The sequence below is a fragment of the Rhincodon typus genome, chromosome 38 (assembly GCF_021869965.1).
Source record: "Rhincodon typus isolate 14 chromosome 38, sRhiTyp1.1, whole genome shotgun sequence".
Classification (NCBI taxonomy): Eukaryota; Metazoa; Chordata; class Chondrichthyes; order Orectolobiformes; family Rhincodontidae; genus Rhincodon; species Rhincodon typus.
Window position 1 is genome coordinate 18055658 of NC_063369.1, and position 17000 is coordinate 18072657.

General features: G+C 44.1%; 1 protein-coding gene across 1 annotated transcript in view; it reads right to left on the bottom strand.

Moving 5' to 3' along the window:
• Positions 1 to 17000, bottom strand: part of atp13a1 (ATPase 13A1) — a 102106-nt gene that overhangs the window by 12582 nt on the left and 72524 nt on the right. The window contains exons 15-20 of the mRNA XM_048617778.1: positions 16552 to 16662; positions 12281 to 12406; positions 11546 to 11654; positions 10583 to 10782; positions 9631 to 9727; positions 2216 to 2394 (exon numbers count right to left, since the gene is read on the bottom strand). Of these exons, the coding sequence (XP_048473735.1) occupies positions 2216 to 2394; positions 9631 to 9727; positions 10583 to 10782; positions 11546 to 11654; positions 12281 to 12406; positions 16552 to 16662 (822 nt within the window). The remainder of the gene's footprint in view (positions 1 to 2215; positions 2395 to 9630; positions 9728 to 10582; positions 10783 to 11545; positions 11655 to 12280; positions 12407 to 16551; positions 16663 to 17000) is intronic.

The window sequence follows — 17000 nt, forward strand, 5'->3', positions numbered from 1 at the left end:
CAACTTTGTTTTTGTTCCTGATTTACAGCATCCACAGTTCTTTTGGTTTTTATTTTATACTTTTGTGTGCCCTTAAACTGGGTGATTTTAGGAGGTCATTTTAGTGGTCAATTAAGAGTTATTCACTATGTTTCTTAAACAGCGATATGCAGCAGTATATTCAACTGCAGCGGCATCACAGCTGAGCTTGATCCTGTTTCTCACTTTGATTTAGGGAGCAGGGGATGCATAATAGTTTTGAGGTGTAGGGATCCTGGTTGAATGCTTTAATAATGAACAATGTCGGTGCTTCCACTTGGACCCCCACCAAAACCCTCACTGCACCTTTAAACTCCATGTGCAGCCTGTTGCATAGACGATCCATACACCTCACTCGGCAAGTTCCAGCAGAACACTCATCCACACCTTCAACATCCTCACATTTGACATCAGCTCCTCTTTTGCTATCTCCAACTCCGTTCAAGCACTGCTCTTTCCCTGTATCCTGTGTTAAAGACCTGACTAATGGCACCCCATGCTCCTATGTCAAAATCTACTGCCTTTGCTCTATACTAAATCTGTGATATTTTCTTCCAATCTCACATCCAAGGTTGCAGCAGCATCTCTCTGGCTTGTGCACCACCTATTCTACACTCACTCCCAAAGTTTACCCATGTTAGATCAACTACTAGGCACTGCTGCTTGGCTGTTATACGGAGACACAAGGGAACAAAAATGCAAGCAGGATATATTATAAACCACCCTGGGCCTTTTCTCTCATCCTCCACTCAGCTTTCCCCTTCCACTCTCCCACACTCTCACTGTCCCCTACTTCAAAATCGTGGATCCTCTATGTGGCATGCACATTAGGGCCTTTGATGTGATAATGTAACGGGTCTGGAATTGCGCATTTCCATATGAGTGCACATACACGGTTGGGGGTGTCAGCAGACACTACCTATAAATAAATTCCCATCAACTCTGCAGGAGGTCTGCACTCATTGGTTCTCTGACGCAATGATTTAAAATCAGAGTTTCAAAAAGACTGACCTCGTTAATTATTAAACCTCTTCACATAAACAGACCAAAACCCATTTGCCATTACCAAATGCAACCTCTCAAACATTATATATTATATATGAAGAAGTCACACAACTTTCATCACAGAAGCTAACCAATAATGGAGGTCAACTAGAGGTTAAGTACAGGAGCAACACAATAATCCAACTCATGATATTATTCCTCGCCTACTAGGACATCACTAGAATGTTTATGCAGTTTGATCCAGATGTGTTCACAGTGTACCAGAATGCAAGTTCTACGTTTACATCTGTGCAAAGTATCCAGTGATATTTAGAAACCCAGGAGTCAGCCTGTTAACTCTCACCTTTTACTCTCCCAGCTCCTGGGGCCCTGCTAGCCCATGAAAGCTTAAAAAGGTGTGCACATGCTTCATAGATGAGGGAGGCAATCAGCACCAAACAATACCTGACAGGGACCAGACCCGGGGAGCTGCCAATCCTGGGCTACCTCTGCACAACAGATAAGAGCTGGTTTCTGAACAGCATGGCAAGTGCCCAATCTGTGGGGACCAATCTTGGGAGTGGAAATCTAGTTATGAAGAGTACAGGACCCCGCCTTCTGGCAAAGTATTTGGATTGATCAGTGCCGATTGCCTCCCTCATCCATGAGGCATGTGCAAACTTTGTGTTAAAAACTTTCATGGGATGTGGATGTCTCTGGCAAGGCCAGCATTTGTTGCTTATCTCTACCTTCCCTTGATCTGAATGGCTAGGTTAGATAAGAGTGTACCACATTATGTCACTAAGTGATGTACAGTTGGGATTTCAACTGCAGAGGCATCACAGCCAAGCCCAATCCTATTTCTCACTTTCTGATTGGAGGAGGATGGTGCATCAACAAGTCCTGGTGTGAGGATCCTGGGTGGTCTTATTTTTTCTCTCCTGTTCATGAAGAACAATTGCAGTGCTCTCACTTGAACATGTTAACTTGAGCAGACAATGGGAACTGGACTTGTCGCTCAGTAATTCAATCTAGTGCAACCTCTGGAAGGAAAATAAAATTTAAGTTTTTTTTTTATAATTGATATACTTTTAAGTTTTAAGTAAAATAACTAAACAAAACAGGTTTACATACCACAATATTAACATGTTGGGGATAACAAGACCAAGCTAACCAGTCAAGATCATCCTGTAAGTATTGGAGTATTACTTACCCTTTGTACAGCGAGCTGTTCCTCTCGCTGTGACATAACCCGATGCCTTGCACCCCGAGACGTTGCTTTCATGTTGCTGCTTGTATTGAAAGTGAAAGATTTCCCATCATTTATACCATCTTTTGGCCTCCTCCTCTTGTCTGGTATCCGTTCAGGAGCATTCGCCAGCAAAGCTACTCCTGAAACAACAGGATATTTGCTGAAGCATGAGGCACACTAAGTGTGTCAGCCTCAACACTGTCCAGACCAGGTCGAGTATTTCCAAAAGCCATGTCAGGTGCAGCGCTGAGCCTCAGTGTCCTGAATATTCCACAGTTGATATCTGGTCTCTTTGCAGTAGCAACTTCTGCTTTAAAGACTTATAGCACCCACTCACCAATTTACACTGGAGCCTTTCCACCTCGAGCAGGGATACAGGGACAAAGTCAGGAGGTAAATTAACTGGGCTAATTCCAGGGCAGACTCTCTTTCTCATCATGAACCGAAGACACACCCCTTAAGGTGTGCTTTTGGTTCAGTTCCTCATCCTCAACCTATGAGTGGAGGCTGAGGACCTGGGTGAGGCTTTAAATGAATACTTCTCATCTGTAATCACAGAGCAGAAGTACATTGTAGCCGGGGATTTCAGTCAAGATGGTGCTTTTATCTGGCATAAAAGTGTATAAATCACCAGGCCTGATGAGATGTTTTCCAAGCTGCTTTGGGAGGCTAGAGAGGAGATTGCTGGAGCCCTGGCAGAGATATTTAATACTTCACTGGCCACAGGTGAAGTGCCAGATGACTGGAGGATAGTAGATGTTGTTCCTTTGTTCAAGAAGGGCAGCAGGGTTAGGCCAAGTAATTACAGACCAGTTAGTCTGATGAGAGAGGTAGGGAGAAACAATTCTGAGGGATGGGATTAATCAATACTTGGAAAGGCAGGGATTGATCAGGGATAATCAGTGTGGATTTGCTGGAGGGAGATCCTGTCTGACTGATTTAGTTGAGCTTTTTTGATAAGGTGACTAAAGATATTGATGAGGGTAGTGCAGTTGATCAGTAAGTTAAATAGTAAGACCTTTGACAAGGATCCCCCATGGAAGGCTGGTCCAAAAAGTAAGAGCCCATCTGATTCAAGGCAAGTCGGCAAACTGGATTCAAATATGGGTTGCAAACAGGCTGGAAAGGGTGATGACGGAAGGTTGATTTTGTGATTGGAAGCCTGTGACCAGTGGTGTACCACAGGGCTGGATGTTGGGACATTGCTGGTTGTCATGTACATTAATGACATAGACATGAATGTAAAAGGTTTAATTAGAAAATTTGCAGATGACATGAAAATTAGGATGTTGTTGATAGTGAGGAGGATGGTCTCAGATGACAGTCTGATATTGATAGCTGGTGAACTAGACACAGCGATGGAAAATGGAATTTAATCCTGATAATGCATTCTGAGATGTCCAATAAGGGACAGGTTTACACAATGAATGGTTAGTACCTTGGGAGTATTGAGGAACAAAGGGACTTTGATCCACAAGTCCATAGATCTCTGAAGGTATCAGCTCGAGTAGATAGGGGAGTGAAGAAGGCATACAGAACGCTTGGCTTCGTTAGCCAGGGTGTGGAATATAGGAGCAAGGAAGTCTTGTTACAACTTGATAAAACATTGATCAGGCCAAATATGGAACACTGTATGTAGTTCTGGTCACCACACTATCAGAAGGCTGTGATTGCACTGGAGACGGTACAGAATAGATTCACTGGATGATGCCTGGGATGGAAAGTCTCAGTCATGAAGAGAGACTGGATGGCCTTTAGAGCAGAGGAGGCTGAAGGGGATCTGATTGAGGTATACAAAATTATGAGAGGCATGCACAGTGTAGATAGTCAGAATCTCTTTCCTACGGCACGCATGTCTAAGACCAAAGGGCATTGATTTAGGGTGAGGATTAAATGGTTTTACCCAGAGGATGGTAGAAACATAGAACGCACTGCCTGGGAGGATGATGGAGGTAGATACTTTCATAACATTTAAGAATCATCTGGACAAGCACTTAAAATGCCAGGACATAGGAGGCTATGGGGCAAGTGCAGGTAAATGGGATCAGTGGAGGTTTGTTTGTTGGTTGGCATAAACATGGTTGGCTGCAGTGCCTGTTTCCATACTGTATGACTCTATAATAACTATCTCGGGCCCAACAGTGTCCACACACACACACACACACACACACACACACGCGCGCGCGCCACCGCCACCACCACCACCCCCGTCCCGACAGCGTCTGTGCATACACCCACCGTCTTGACAGCGTCTGCGCATGCCCCCATCACCCCTCGACCCGACAGTGTCTGCGCACGCCCCCAGTGCCCGGTCCTTACAGTGTCTGCGCACGCCCCCACCGCCCGGTCCTTACAGCATCTGCGCACGCCTCCATTCCCCTCAGCCCGACAGCGTCTGCACATGCCCCCATCCCCTTGTTCCCTACAGCATCTGCGCACGCCCCCATTCCCCTCAGCCCGACAGCATCTGCGCACGCCCCCACCCCCTGTTCCCTACAGCACGCCCCCATTCCCCTCAGCCCGACAGCGTCTACGCACGACCACCTCCACCCCGCCCCGACAGCGTCCCCACACACACACACACACACACACACACACACACCCAGCCCCAGTCCCGATGGTGTACACACACACCCCCTGTCCTAAGTGTTCAAAGACCACTCCCTAATTCCCTGACAATCAGCCACTGCGAGGTCTAGCAGTGTTCAAAGTCCCTTGACTCTGTTTACTCCCACCCTCCCCACGCCAAGTGTTCACACCCTCAACCCCTGCCCAAGTTTACCCCTGTTCCCCATTTCACAAATGTGTTCAAACAGCCTCCCTTATGCTCAGAAGTTCAATCCCCCTCCCACACTGTCCAGTGTTCATCCCCTCCATTACCCCACCAATGTTCACCCCTCGCCACCCACCCCACAGTGTTTATTCCACCTCCCTAACCCAGCGAAAGCCTTCGCCACTCTTCCCCTCATGCCCAATGTTCAGTCATCCTTGCCTGAAAGAAGTGCTTAATTCCCTTCCTAATACATTTTTTGGCAACTTTGACTTTTCCAACGCTGGCCAGATAGCAGCCACAGATCTAAAATGTTAAGACAGTTGCGGATGTGGCACTGTCTGATTAGTCAGAGAAAGGTTGAATATTGATCGGTGGGTTAACACTGTTAGGACAGTGCTAGGGGAAGGTGCAAGCGGAAAAAGGAGTGAATCAGATAGCGGATTATCATTGCTGGGGTGCAGCAATGATGTGACACTCCAGCTGATTTCCTTAAGAATTACACCAGTTTTATACCTGCTACAAAAACCTCCAAGCCAATCTGTGTAAAAACTGGGGCAAGTACAGGACAAATAAATTCTGCCTGTCTGATCCCACTGGATCAGAGTAACAGAACAATGTAAGCAGGGTAAAACTGGCAACCGGAAGGTTGTATGTACCACAGACATGTACATGTTGGAACTTCTTCAGTGTCCCAAAGTAAATCTGTGATGCAGGTCAGCTTCAGAGGCCTCTCCTCATTTCAAAAGATTTTGGTTACCTTTATGGCTTAAAGGTTTTGTCTCTCCCACAAATGGAAATAAAGAGAAGGTATTGAAACAAATATCCAGAAAAGATGATAGGCTCAACACTCTGCATGTCACATTATTGCACAGCATGAGGACACAAAGCTAAGGCTTTAGAGGTCTGCAGCATGGGTTCTATATACTTAAGTATAATTTATTTTGGAATTTGAATAAGTGGCAGAAATTTTCTGCATGTGTAAAGAGGCTTAATGATAAGTTATGTCTTTCTGTGGTCACTAATGACTTCCTTTAAAAATACAGTAGAGAAAGATAGTACTTGGAGGCTAATAGAGATTTGTTTACGTTCGGAGAGTTTTACAATAATAGAATAAATAGTGATGGGCCTTTGAGTTCAAAAATAAATTTAAAAATTCTTGAATTTATTTTTGGGTGAGAGGAAACACCTTAGTTTGAAGAAAGCATTTTTGGGTTGGACAGTTCTACAGAAGTTTTACTGAGAAATAGTTGTTCCTAAAGGAGGGCGATAGCTTAGAACATTTTAAGACAGATTACGTCAGTGTAAAGAGTTCAGTTTAAAGCTCCAAACCAGAAGAAGGGGTTACTTGAAGCAGAGAACGTCAATGATGATTCAAGGAAGATACTATCAGATTCTCAAGACATGAAATTGAAACCACAGTTAAGTTAAGCCCTGTAGATGTGATAGACCAGAGACAATTCCCTTCTCTATGAGTACTGCAAAGCAGTGCTGTTGGGATTAAAATCCTGTTAGATGGAAATAGACTGGATTATTCTATTTTATCTTTATTTCTTTTGAGTAATTAACTTCTGTTTTATTATTAAAACCAAATCTGCAGCATTATAGGCTTGTCTTTCACCAAAAGACCACATTTTTAAATTCAAATTAGAAAAACATGATCTATCAAGATAGCAAAGTGTGGAGCCGGAGGAACACAGCAGGCCGGGCAGCATCAGAGGAACAGGAAAGCTGATGTTTCGGATCAGGACCCTTTTTCAGAAATTCGGAGGGGGAGGGGGCTCAGAAATAAATCGAAAAAGGAGGGGTGGGGCTGGGGAAGGTAGGTGGAATGGTGATAGGTGAGTGAATATAGGTAGTGGTCAGGATTGGTCAGTGAAGTGGGAGTGGCAAATAGGTGGGAGAGAAATAGACAGATTGTGTCAGGTCAAGGAGGGGATGAGAGGGAGGGTTGGTCATGGGATGAGGCCAGGGATGGGGAGATTTTGAAACTGGTAAAATCCACGTTTAGGCCATCAGGCTGTAGGCTTCCGAGGCAGAACAGCTCCTCCAGTTTGTGGGTGGCATCATTGTGACACTGGAGGTGGCCCAGATTGGGCATGTCACCCAGGGAGTGGGAGGGGGGAGTTAAAATGTTTTGCGATGGAAAGGTGGTGTTGTTTGTCGCGTACAGAGCGCAGACGTTCTACAAAACTGTCTCAGAGTCTCTGTTTGATCTCACCGATGCAGAGGAGGCCACATTGGGTGCAGCGGATACAGTATACCAAGTTGATGAACGTGTAGGTGAACCCATGTCTGATGTCGAAGGTTTGTTTAATGCCTTGGAATGGAGGCAAGGGGGCAGGTGCAGGGGCAGGTGTAGCACTTTCTGTAATTGCAGGGAAAGGTGTCAGGTGTGGTGGGTTTAGTGGGGATCTATCAAGCCAGGTTTCAGTCTGGGATCTGACTGCCCATTAGTAACAGTATAAGATGACATTCAAACCTTGTAAATGGGGTAGAGAAGGGCTAGAGGACTGAACAAATAAGGTCACATTCACGAGTTTGAGGATTAGATTGGAGAATTTGAACTTTGTCATTTGCATACGCAAATGTCAGGAAGCCTGAGGGACATGTGGCAAACAAAACACATCAACACTTTTTCATTCATTCAGGGGATATGGGCATCACTGGCTGAGTCAGTATTTGTTGCCCGTTCCTAGTTGCCCTTGAGAAGGTGAGCTGCCCTCTTGAACAGTCACAATCCACGTGCTGCAAGTTGACCTATAATGCTGTTAGGGAGGGAATTTCAGGATTTTAACCCAGTGACAATAAAGAAACGGTGATATAATTCCAAGTCAGGATGGTGAGTGACTTGGAAGGAACTTGCTAGTGCTAGTGTTCCTATGTGTCTGCTGCCCTTATCCTTCTATATAGTAGTGGTCATGGACTTGGAAAGCACTAAGGAGTCTTGGGGAATTCTGCAGTGCATCTTGTAGACACTACACACTGCTGCTACTGGGCATCAGTGGTGGAGGGAGTGAATGTTTGTGTAGATGTGGTGCCAATCAAGCACCATGTTTGTTCCTGGGTGATGTCAAACTTCTTGAGTATGGTTGGCTGCACTCATCCAGACAAATGGGGAGGACTCCATCACACTCCTCACATGTGTTCTGTAAATGGTGGACTGGCTTTGGGGAGTCAGGAGATGTGTTACTCACTTCAGAGCCCTGGCCTCTGATCTGCTCTAGCAGCCACAGTTTTTTACATGGCTAGTCCAGTGAATTTCTGGTCAATGGTAATCCCCCAGGATGTTGATAATGGGAGATTCAGTGATGATAATGCCAGTCAATGTGAAAGGGTAACTGTTATATTACTTGTGTTGAAAATGGTCATTGCCTGGCACTTGTGTGGTGCAAATGTCACTTGCCACTTATCAGCCCAAACCAAGATATAGTCCATGTCTTGCTGCATTTGGACACTGACTGCTTCAAGGTAAATCATGACTGCACACAAATACAAATCCCACAAGCTGAGAAAAGGGCAAGATGTTAGGAAGCCTTTCAGACAAACTGTATTTGCTTCCTCTGGAATTTTGGATGGGAAGGCATAATGCAGGTGGAATTATAGGTTGCCTTTGGAAGGACGAACTTAGTGGAAGGAATAGTGTCTTCCAGCTAACTATCATGGCATCTGTCTTAGCAAAGAGACAGATGCCTCCAAAGTCATGGTACAAGAGGACACATTTAGATGGGGTTGGGGGTGGCAAATGACAATGAAGAGGTTTGAGAGTGGCTGGCTATATTTAAAGTTGATGAGCCACCCGGGCCAAACCAGGTGCAACCAAAGACCCTGAATGAAGCAAGGACAGAAGATGATCTAGCATTCCTCTTTAAATACAGAGGACTAAATTATAACTATTATTGTAACATTATTCAACCCATTCAGGTATGTTATTACATACTTCCTGGGCAAGTCTGATTTGAAACTGAACCTATGGCCCAGAGGTAAGGGACCTTCTTGTGGCACAGTGATAGCGTCCTTACCTCTGGGCCAAGAGGCTTGGGAAAAAGTCCTACCTGCTCCAGAGGTGTGTAATAACATCTCTGAACAGGCTGATTAGAAAAACAGAGACACTACTACTGTACCACAAAACCATTACCCATGTTCAGAAAATACATATGGAGAAATATTTGCCAACTGGCAGATTGGTGATGAGGCAGTGTATATGTACGTGACGTGATTGGCAAAATAAAGCAATGAGAACTTGAAGAAAATTCTTCTTTATGCTGTGAGTGCATATGATCTGGAATGCATTGTATGATGATAATACACCATGAGGCTGTCAAAATAGGGTTTTGATAAGCACGAGGAAAAATAATTTGCAGGGCTAGAGAGAAAGGGCAAGCAAGTGGAATCAGGGAACAAGTGTGGAATCTTACCTAACAATTTAGCTCATCATAAGGTTCAATTGAGCAAGATCATACTTTTGAATTCAGTTTCATAGTTCAGGGGTAATTGTTGCATTGAATGCCATAACTAAGCACATCAGCGATGTTTGAATCTGACAGCTAAAACTCTCATGTCTTTCACATGCTCTGACCTGCACATTCACACCTTTAATACTTACCAACATCGGCATGTTTTAAGGCCCCAACATCATTCGTCCCATCACCACACATCAATGTGGTGTAGCCTAAGCTCTTGAAACTGGTGATTACAAACTCCTGCAAACAGATGATGGCAGTATTCAGTCACATTTCATAAAACAAATCTAAACAGGTCAGTAGATAGAACAAGTATAGTAGCATAAAGAAACTATGAGAAATATTTCCACATACTTGATTGGATTTATTGCTGTTACATGCACCGAGACAATGAATAGTATTGTTTTGCATGCTCTACAAGCAGACTGTACCACACAAAGTGCAATATTATGAAGGGAATTAATCACAAATTACAACTGAAGTTAGGTCAATACATGCTTTTAAAGTGCAACTGAATTATTAAAACTATTCACGGGGTAGAAGATTAAAGTAATTCACAATGAAAGAAAAGGCCATGTTGAATGGCCTCAATGCACCACCGATTATTCCGTTTGTAATTATTATCCTGAGCAGAGTGGCTGCCCTGGTCAGTAGGTCAAAGAATGTCTGCTGCTCATCTCCTCAACTGGACAGTCCAGTTCACTCCATCAGCCCTGACTTTGCTCTCTGTCCATTCAATTTTTAAAATTTTCATTGTGTTCTGACCACTGCTTACATCTGGGTTCCCCAGACTTACAAGTCTAAGACCTTTAAGCTTCTGCAATTCTATCATGCTGTGAACACTCAGGATCCATTATCACCACGTTACCTTCAGTTGCCTAGGCCCCACGATTGAGAATTTCATCCCTCCAGCCCAACCCTTCCTGCTGCTCTTTCTTTAGAGTGTTCCTCAAAACTAGCCATTTGGCTGCTCAAATACCTCCTTACGTGGCATTGTGTCGAATTTTTCAGCAAAACTCCAAACAAACACCTAGGGATTGATTTATTCTATTAAAGGCACTATGAGCAAGCAATGTAATCATAATAAAATCTAACCTTTTGTTTGGGTGCAACCCGGGCAAACACGTGGACATGAGGGATCAGCTTCATCAGGAAGGGCTGGTCCATCGCATTTAAATAATTGAGCCCCTCCCCTGTCATACACAGGTCATAGTGTTCAGTCAGGTCACTTATGGCGGATGGAATCACAGGACAGGTAACTTTTCCATCAATGGACACCCATAACCATGAAGCATCTGAAGAGACGAGCACACAATACTTCATTAGACTTTATGAACATGAGACAGTTCTCCATACGTTCCTTTACAAGATGATGCTCGCTAGGATTGGCGTTAACCCTTAAAACTTTTAATGCCACAATTAGTCTTCCGAGTTCATAAGTAACTTCAAAAGTCATACAACAGCACATAAAGTGATGATATCACACCATACCTTCTACCTACAGCCCCAAGTAAAAAGTACATACTGATCCATTTTAAAAGTTTCCACTCAGCTAAACATAAAAGCATAGAACCAGTCTAAGTAGCTGTCTTATAAAGTAAACTTTTGGCTGTTCAGATTGGTTTGTAATATGAGGGAGCATATAGGTAGGTGATTGTTCCTGTATTAGGATCAATACAGGTTTAGGGATTAACAGTCTTTATTTTAAAGTCTTTAGGTTTAGTTTAATAGTTATTCCAGTTCTGATGAGAAGGTCATTGTCCTGAAACATTAACCCATTGAGACCTGGCCTGCTGAGGGTTAGTTGTGTTTATCATGGCCGAGATCAGTGACCTACTAGAAGGTAAAGGAAGAATTTTATTGTACTGAATAACTTGAGTAGAATAATGGCTAAAGGCGAATAAGTCAGCTCACTCCACTGCATTTGCTATACGTTCACTAAACATAGACACACACACTTCTGTTAGTGATCAGCAAAACTAGATACTTCTCTCTGCTCCTTTTAAACCTCAGTTAGGTACATCAGGCCACAAGTATTGGGTTAGGAGGGGGTTTTACCTTCAGTTTTTGGTGCTTGGAGGACAAGAGTGTGTTCCTTTTGAATGAAGTGAAGCTCTCGAGCTACATGGCAGGCTGTGAGGGGGTTGTCACCGGTGATCATTACTACCTGCAGAGAGATAGAGAAACAAGAGATCAGCAGGAAAAATGGACACGGACAGAAAGTGGGCAAAGCACAGACACAATGAAGGGAGGATAAGTAAAGCGGTCTTAAGCAGAGAGAGAAAATATATCTAAGGGAGACGAAAGAGAGCGAGTAAAAGCGAGTGTGAGTGGTTGAACCATACAAAGTGCACCAGGGGAGCAGAACAGAATGCAGAATACAGCATTAAAGCTGCAGAGGAGGTGCAGAGAGAGATAAGAATTAACTTTTGAGAGGTCTGTTCAAAAGTCTGATAACAGCGGGGAAGAAGCTGTTCTCTAATCTATTTGTACGTGTATTCAAACTTTTACATCTTCTGCCCCATGGAAGAGGATGGAAGACAGCATAACCAGGGTGGGAGGGGTCTTTGATTATGTTGGTTGCTTTCCCAAGGGAGTGGGAAGTATAGATAGAGTCAATTGATGGAAGGCTGGTTTGTGTAATGGACAGGGCTGTACCCTCAACACTTTGTAGTTTCTTGTGGCCTTGGGATAAGCAGTTGCCATACCATGCTGTAGTGCATCCAGATAGGACGCTTTCTATGATTCTCTAAAAGTTACAGAGTATGTACTCTAATTGGGAAGTTTAATTACCTGATGTGATGCATTCTGGATCTCTTTGATGACCGCTTTTGAATCAGCTTTCAGGGGACAAGAAACCACGATGAAGCCAGCAAATTTCAGGTCTGACTCCAATTGCTCACGGGTTATTGCTCGGACCTAGGAGGGGAGAAAAGGAACAAATTTGACAGTTCTGCGGGTAAGGAGAAAAAAAAACCTTTTTTGCAAAAGTACCAAGACTTCACTTCTGACATGAATAACGCAATCACTGGAAAAGATCTGAACAACACAGTCCACAAAACTGTCAAGAAATGTTACACCCTGTTAAACACAAAAATCTCTGAATGCTCAACAATAGCACCAGTGACATCAAGTGCTTTCTATAAGTAACTTCTATCAATTAGGTCAATAGAAATATTTCTGTGTATTAGAACAATTACAGTAGACCAAACCCACAAATTATCAAGAGATAGTAGGAACTGCCAATGCTGGAGAATCTGAGATGACAAGGTGTAGAGCTGGATAAACACAGCAGGCCAAGCAGCATCAGAGGAGCAGGAAAGCAAATGTTTCGGGTCTGGACCCTTCTTCAGAAATGGGGGAGGGGAAGGGGATTCTGAAATAAAGAAAGAGAGAGGGGGAGGCAGATGGAAGATGGATAAAGGAGCAGATAGCTGGAGAGGAGACGGACAGGTCAAGGAGGCGGGGATGGAGCCAGTAAAGGTGGGGAGTTAGGATGGGGGTTGGTCAGTCAAGGGAAGACGGACATTCAAGGAGATGGGGATGAGGCTGGTAGGTAGGAGGTGGGGTTGGGGCTTGAGGTGGGAGGAGCGGATAGGTGGGAGAAAAGACGGACACGTCAGGGAGGCGAGGACGAGCTGGGCTGGTTTTGGGATGAGGTTGGGGGTAGGGAGATTTTGAAGCTTGTGAAGTCCACATTGATACCACTGGGCTGCAGGGTTCCCAAGCCAAATAGGTGGTGCTGTTCTTGCAACCTTCGGGTGGCATCGTTGTGGCACTGGAGGAGGCCCAGGATGGACAGGTCGTCCAAGGAGTGGGACGGGGAGTTGAAGTGTATCGCGACTGGGAGGTGTAGTCATTTGTCGTGAATCGATCGTAGGTGTTCCACAAAGCGGTCTCCAAGTCTCCGCTTGGTTTCCCCGGTGTAGAGGAGGCCACATTGGGAGCAGCGGCCTTCCCTTCCAGTCTTCTCTTGACTGACCAACCCCCATCCTAACTCCCCACCTACACTCACCTTTACTGGCTTCATCCCCGCCTCCTTGACCTGTCCATCTCCTCTCCACCAACTGCTCCTTTATCCATCTTCCATCCGCACCCCCTCCTCTATTTATTTCAGAATCCCCTTCCCCTTCCCTATTTCTGAAGAAGGCTCCAGACCCAAAAAATGTCAGCTTTCCTGCTCCTCTGATGCTGCTTGGCCTGCTGTGTTCATCCAGCTCTACACCTTGTTACCACAAGGTATCAACACTTTTTTTTTTATTTGTTCATAGGGTGTGGGGATCACCAACAAGGCCAGCATTTGTTGCCCATTCCTAATTGCTCTTGCAACAAACCGTTGAGAGTTAAGAGTCAACCATGTTGCCATGTACCTGGAGTCACATGCAGTGTGGGGTCAGTGCTGACTCCTTATTACTTGTGATACTCATAAATGACGTGGTTGACAATGTGGAAGGAATGATAAATAAATTTGCAGATGACACAAAGATTGGGTGATTGACAGTGAGGAAGAAGGTCTTAGGTTACAGAAAGATGGATTGGTCAGATGGGCAGATCAGTGGCAAATGGAAATTAACTCTGATAAAATGTGAGGAGAGGCACTGTGGAAAAAAGAACCAGATAAGGGAGTACTCAATGAATGGCAGGAAGCTCAGAGGAACAGAGGGATCTTGGAGTACTTGTCCATAGATCTCTGAAGGTGGCAGAACAGGTCAATAGAGACACTTATCTTTATCAGTTGTGACACAGATTATAAGAGCAGAGAGGTCATGTTGGAGCTGTACAAAACTTTGGTTAGGCGACAGCTGGAGTACTGTTTGCAGTTCTGGTCACCACACCATAGGATGGATGTGACTGCATCGGAGAGGATGAAAAAGGACAAATATTCCTTAGGATAGAGCATTTTAGTAATGAAGAGAGGCTGGATAAGCTCAGGTTTTTTCTTTTGGAACAGAGAAAGTTGGGAGGGGTCCTGATACACGTGTATAACATCATGAAGGGCATGGACAGGGTGGACAGAAAGCAGCTGCTCACTTTAGTTGAAGGGTCAACAAGGGGCGGGGACATAAATTGAAAGTGAAAGGCAGGAGGTTTAGAGGAGAAGTGAGGAAAAGACTTTTCTCCCAACAGGTGGTGGTGATCTGGAATGCACTGCCTGGGAGGGTAGTTGAGATGGAAAACTCTCAATCTTTACAAAGTACTTGAATGAGCTCTTGAAGTGTCATAAAATTCAAGGCTACAGGCCTAGTGCAGGAATAGATATATTTTTGGCAGTTCTGACTTGATGGGTCTAAGTGTCTCTTCTGCACTGTACGATTCTATACAGATCAGGCTGGGCTGAGGACAGCAGATTTCCATCCAGAACCCCATAGGTTGCTACAACATTCAATGATCGTTATCATTTCTGCAACTAGCTTTCCAATAAAGATTTATTAGTTGAATTTAAATTTCATCAGCTACTATGATGCAATTTGAATTCATGTCGTAAGCCACTAATCTGGGCCTCTGAATTACTAAATCTAGTAACATTACCACTTTGCCACCATCTCCCCTAAAAATAGGATGTAATAAGATGGCCCCCAGGGTCACTGCCTCTCAGTTGGAGAATCTGTAAATTCTACACCATGTTTTGGCAAGGACTGATGTCCCATTTTAATCAAGACCAAATGATCTCCTGCAACATTGCACAAAAAACACCATCCTGACTTGGAATTGTTTTGTCCTTCACCAATGCTGGAATTCCCCCGCTAATGACACTGTAGGGATACCTATACTCCAAGGGCCGCAGCAGATCAAGAAAGGTCACTGCCACTTTCTCCAGGGTGATCAGGGATTGACAATCAGTGCAGGTCTAGCCAACATTGTCCACATCCCATGAACAGAAAGAAAACTGGTGGAAGTCAGATCATGTTTGATTAATACAATTGAGTTTTTTTTTTGAAGAATCTCTCTGGATGCATTTAGAGTCATACAGCATGGATACAGACCCTTCAGTCCAACTCATCCATCAAGAAAAAATTTGACAAGGAACTACCAAAAAGGCTGGTTAATAAACTAGAGGCTGGTGGAACAGGAGGACTAGTGTCAACTTAGATGCAATACTAGTTTAAGGATGGAAAATAACAAGTCATGGTAAATTTAGATTGGAGGATTGTAGATAATGGTGTTCCTTGAGGGTTAGTGCTTGGAACACTTTTTTCTTTGAGTGAGGATGATGCCAACTGACTGAAACAGTACACAGATATTCTAGCAGAATAGGCAGACAAGTGGCAAATGGATTTTGATACAGAAAGATAAGGGGTGCTGCATTTTGGTGCAAGGATTAGGTAGACACAACAGATTTGTGCCATTTAGTCTATGAAGAGTTACAGGAAGAGGGGTCCTGGGCATGATGGGTCTTGATTAATGAAGGGGCAGGACATACTGAGACAGTAGCTAACAAAATATATGAAATCCCGAGCTTCGTACACAAAATATTGCACAGAAAAGCATAAAGTAATGATGAACCTTTTGAAAACTCTGGCTAAGCAACAACTATAGTATTATATCCAGTTCTGACCATGACACTTTAGAAGAATGTGAGGCTCTTTGAGATGGTGCAGAGCAGGTTTACCAGAATGACTCCAGAGATGAGGGATTTTGGCTACATGTGAGTTTGAAACTGGGATTGTTCTCCTTTACCAAATGATAACAGGTTTAAATAAAGTTCACAAAGAAAAGCTATTCCTATCAGCTGACGGTACAGAGACTAAAAGACATTGGACAAGAGGGCACAGAGAAAACCATCTTTTGAAAGTAATGATGATGACACTGTCTCTATTCCATTCCCTTAGGCAGTCAATAACTGTCAATGACAGGCACTTGTGGAGAATAAACTTGCAGAAAATATTGCAGTGGGACAGACTTGACTGCTCTGGACAGCCTGATGTTCTGCTCTACTGAAATTACTCCATGGTAATATTGCAACCTACAGTTACACTGCACAGTCCAGAATGGCTACCTGCACAGAGGGAGATTCACCTTGCTGGTGTAAAAGCCAAGATTAAAACCCGAAGGCATATTTTTACCTGCTGATGAGTAAGGTGTCCCATCTCCTTGTATCCCAAGGCTAATACTCGTGCTCCCTCTCGTGACATCGCAGTGTGGACATCATCATAGTGGCTGGGACATTCAGAGAACTAGAAAACAAGCACACACAGTATACAACATACAAAACCAAATTAATAGTGGAGTCAGTCATAAGGTTCCAGAAGCATCATGGCAGTAAATGGTCATGTGCCAACCCCCTCACATGGTGCAACACTAGTCATGGCCAAAAGGCCGAGGACATTGACAATGAGTGGAAGACACATCCTTCCTCACAGGGAAGGACAGAAATATCAAGCAACAAGAGCCGTCCTGAGCTGCTCTTTCTGGACAGATTTGCAGAACAGCACCAGTCTTTACCCATATTTGAAAGGTGTCACTGAGTCTACCTCCACATCCTGTCAGATAGCACACTGCCAATCACAACAAT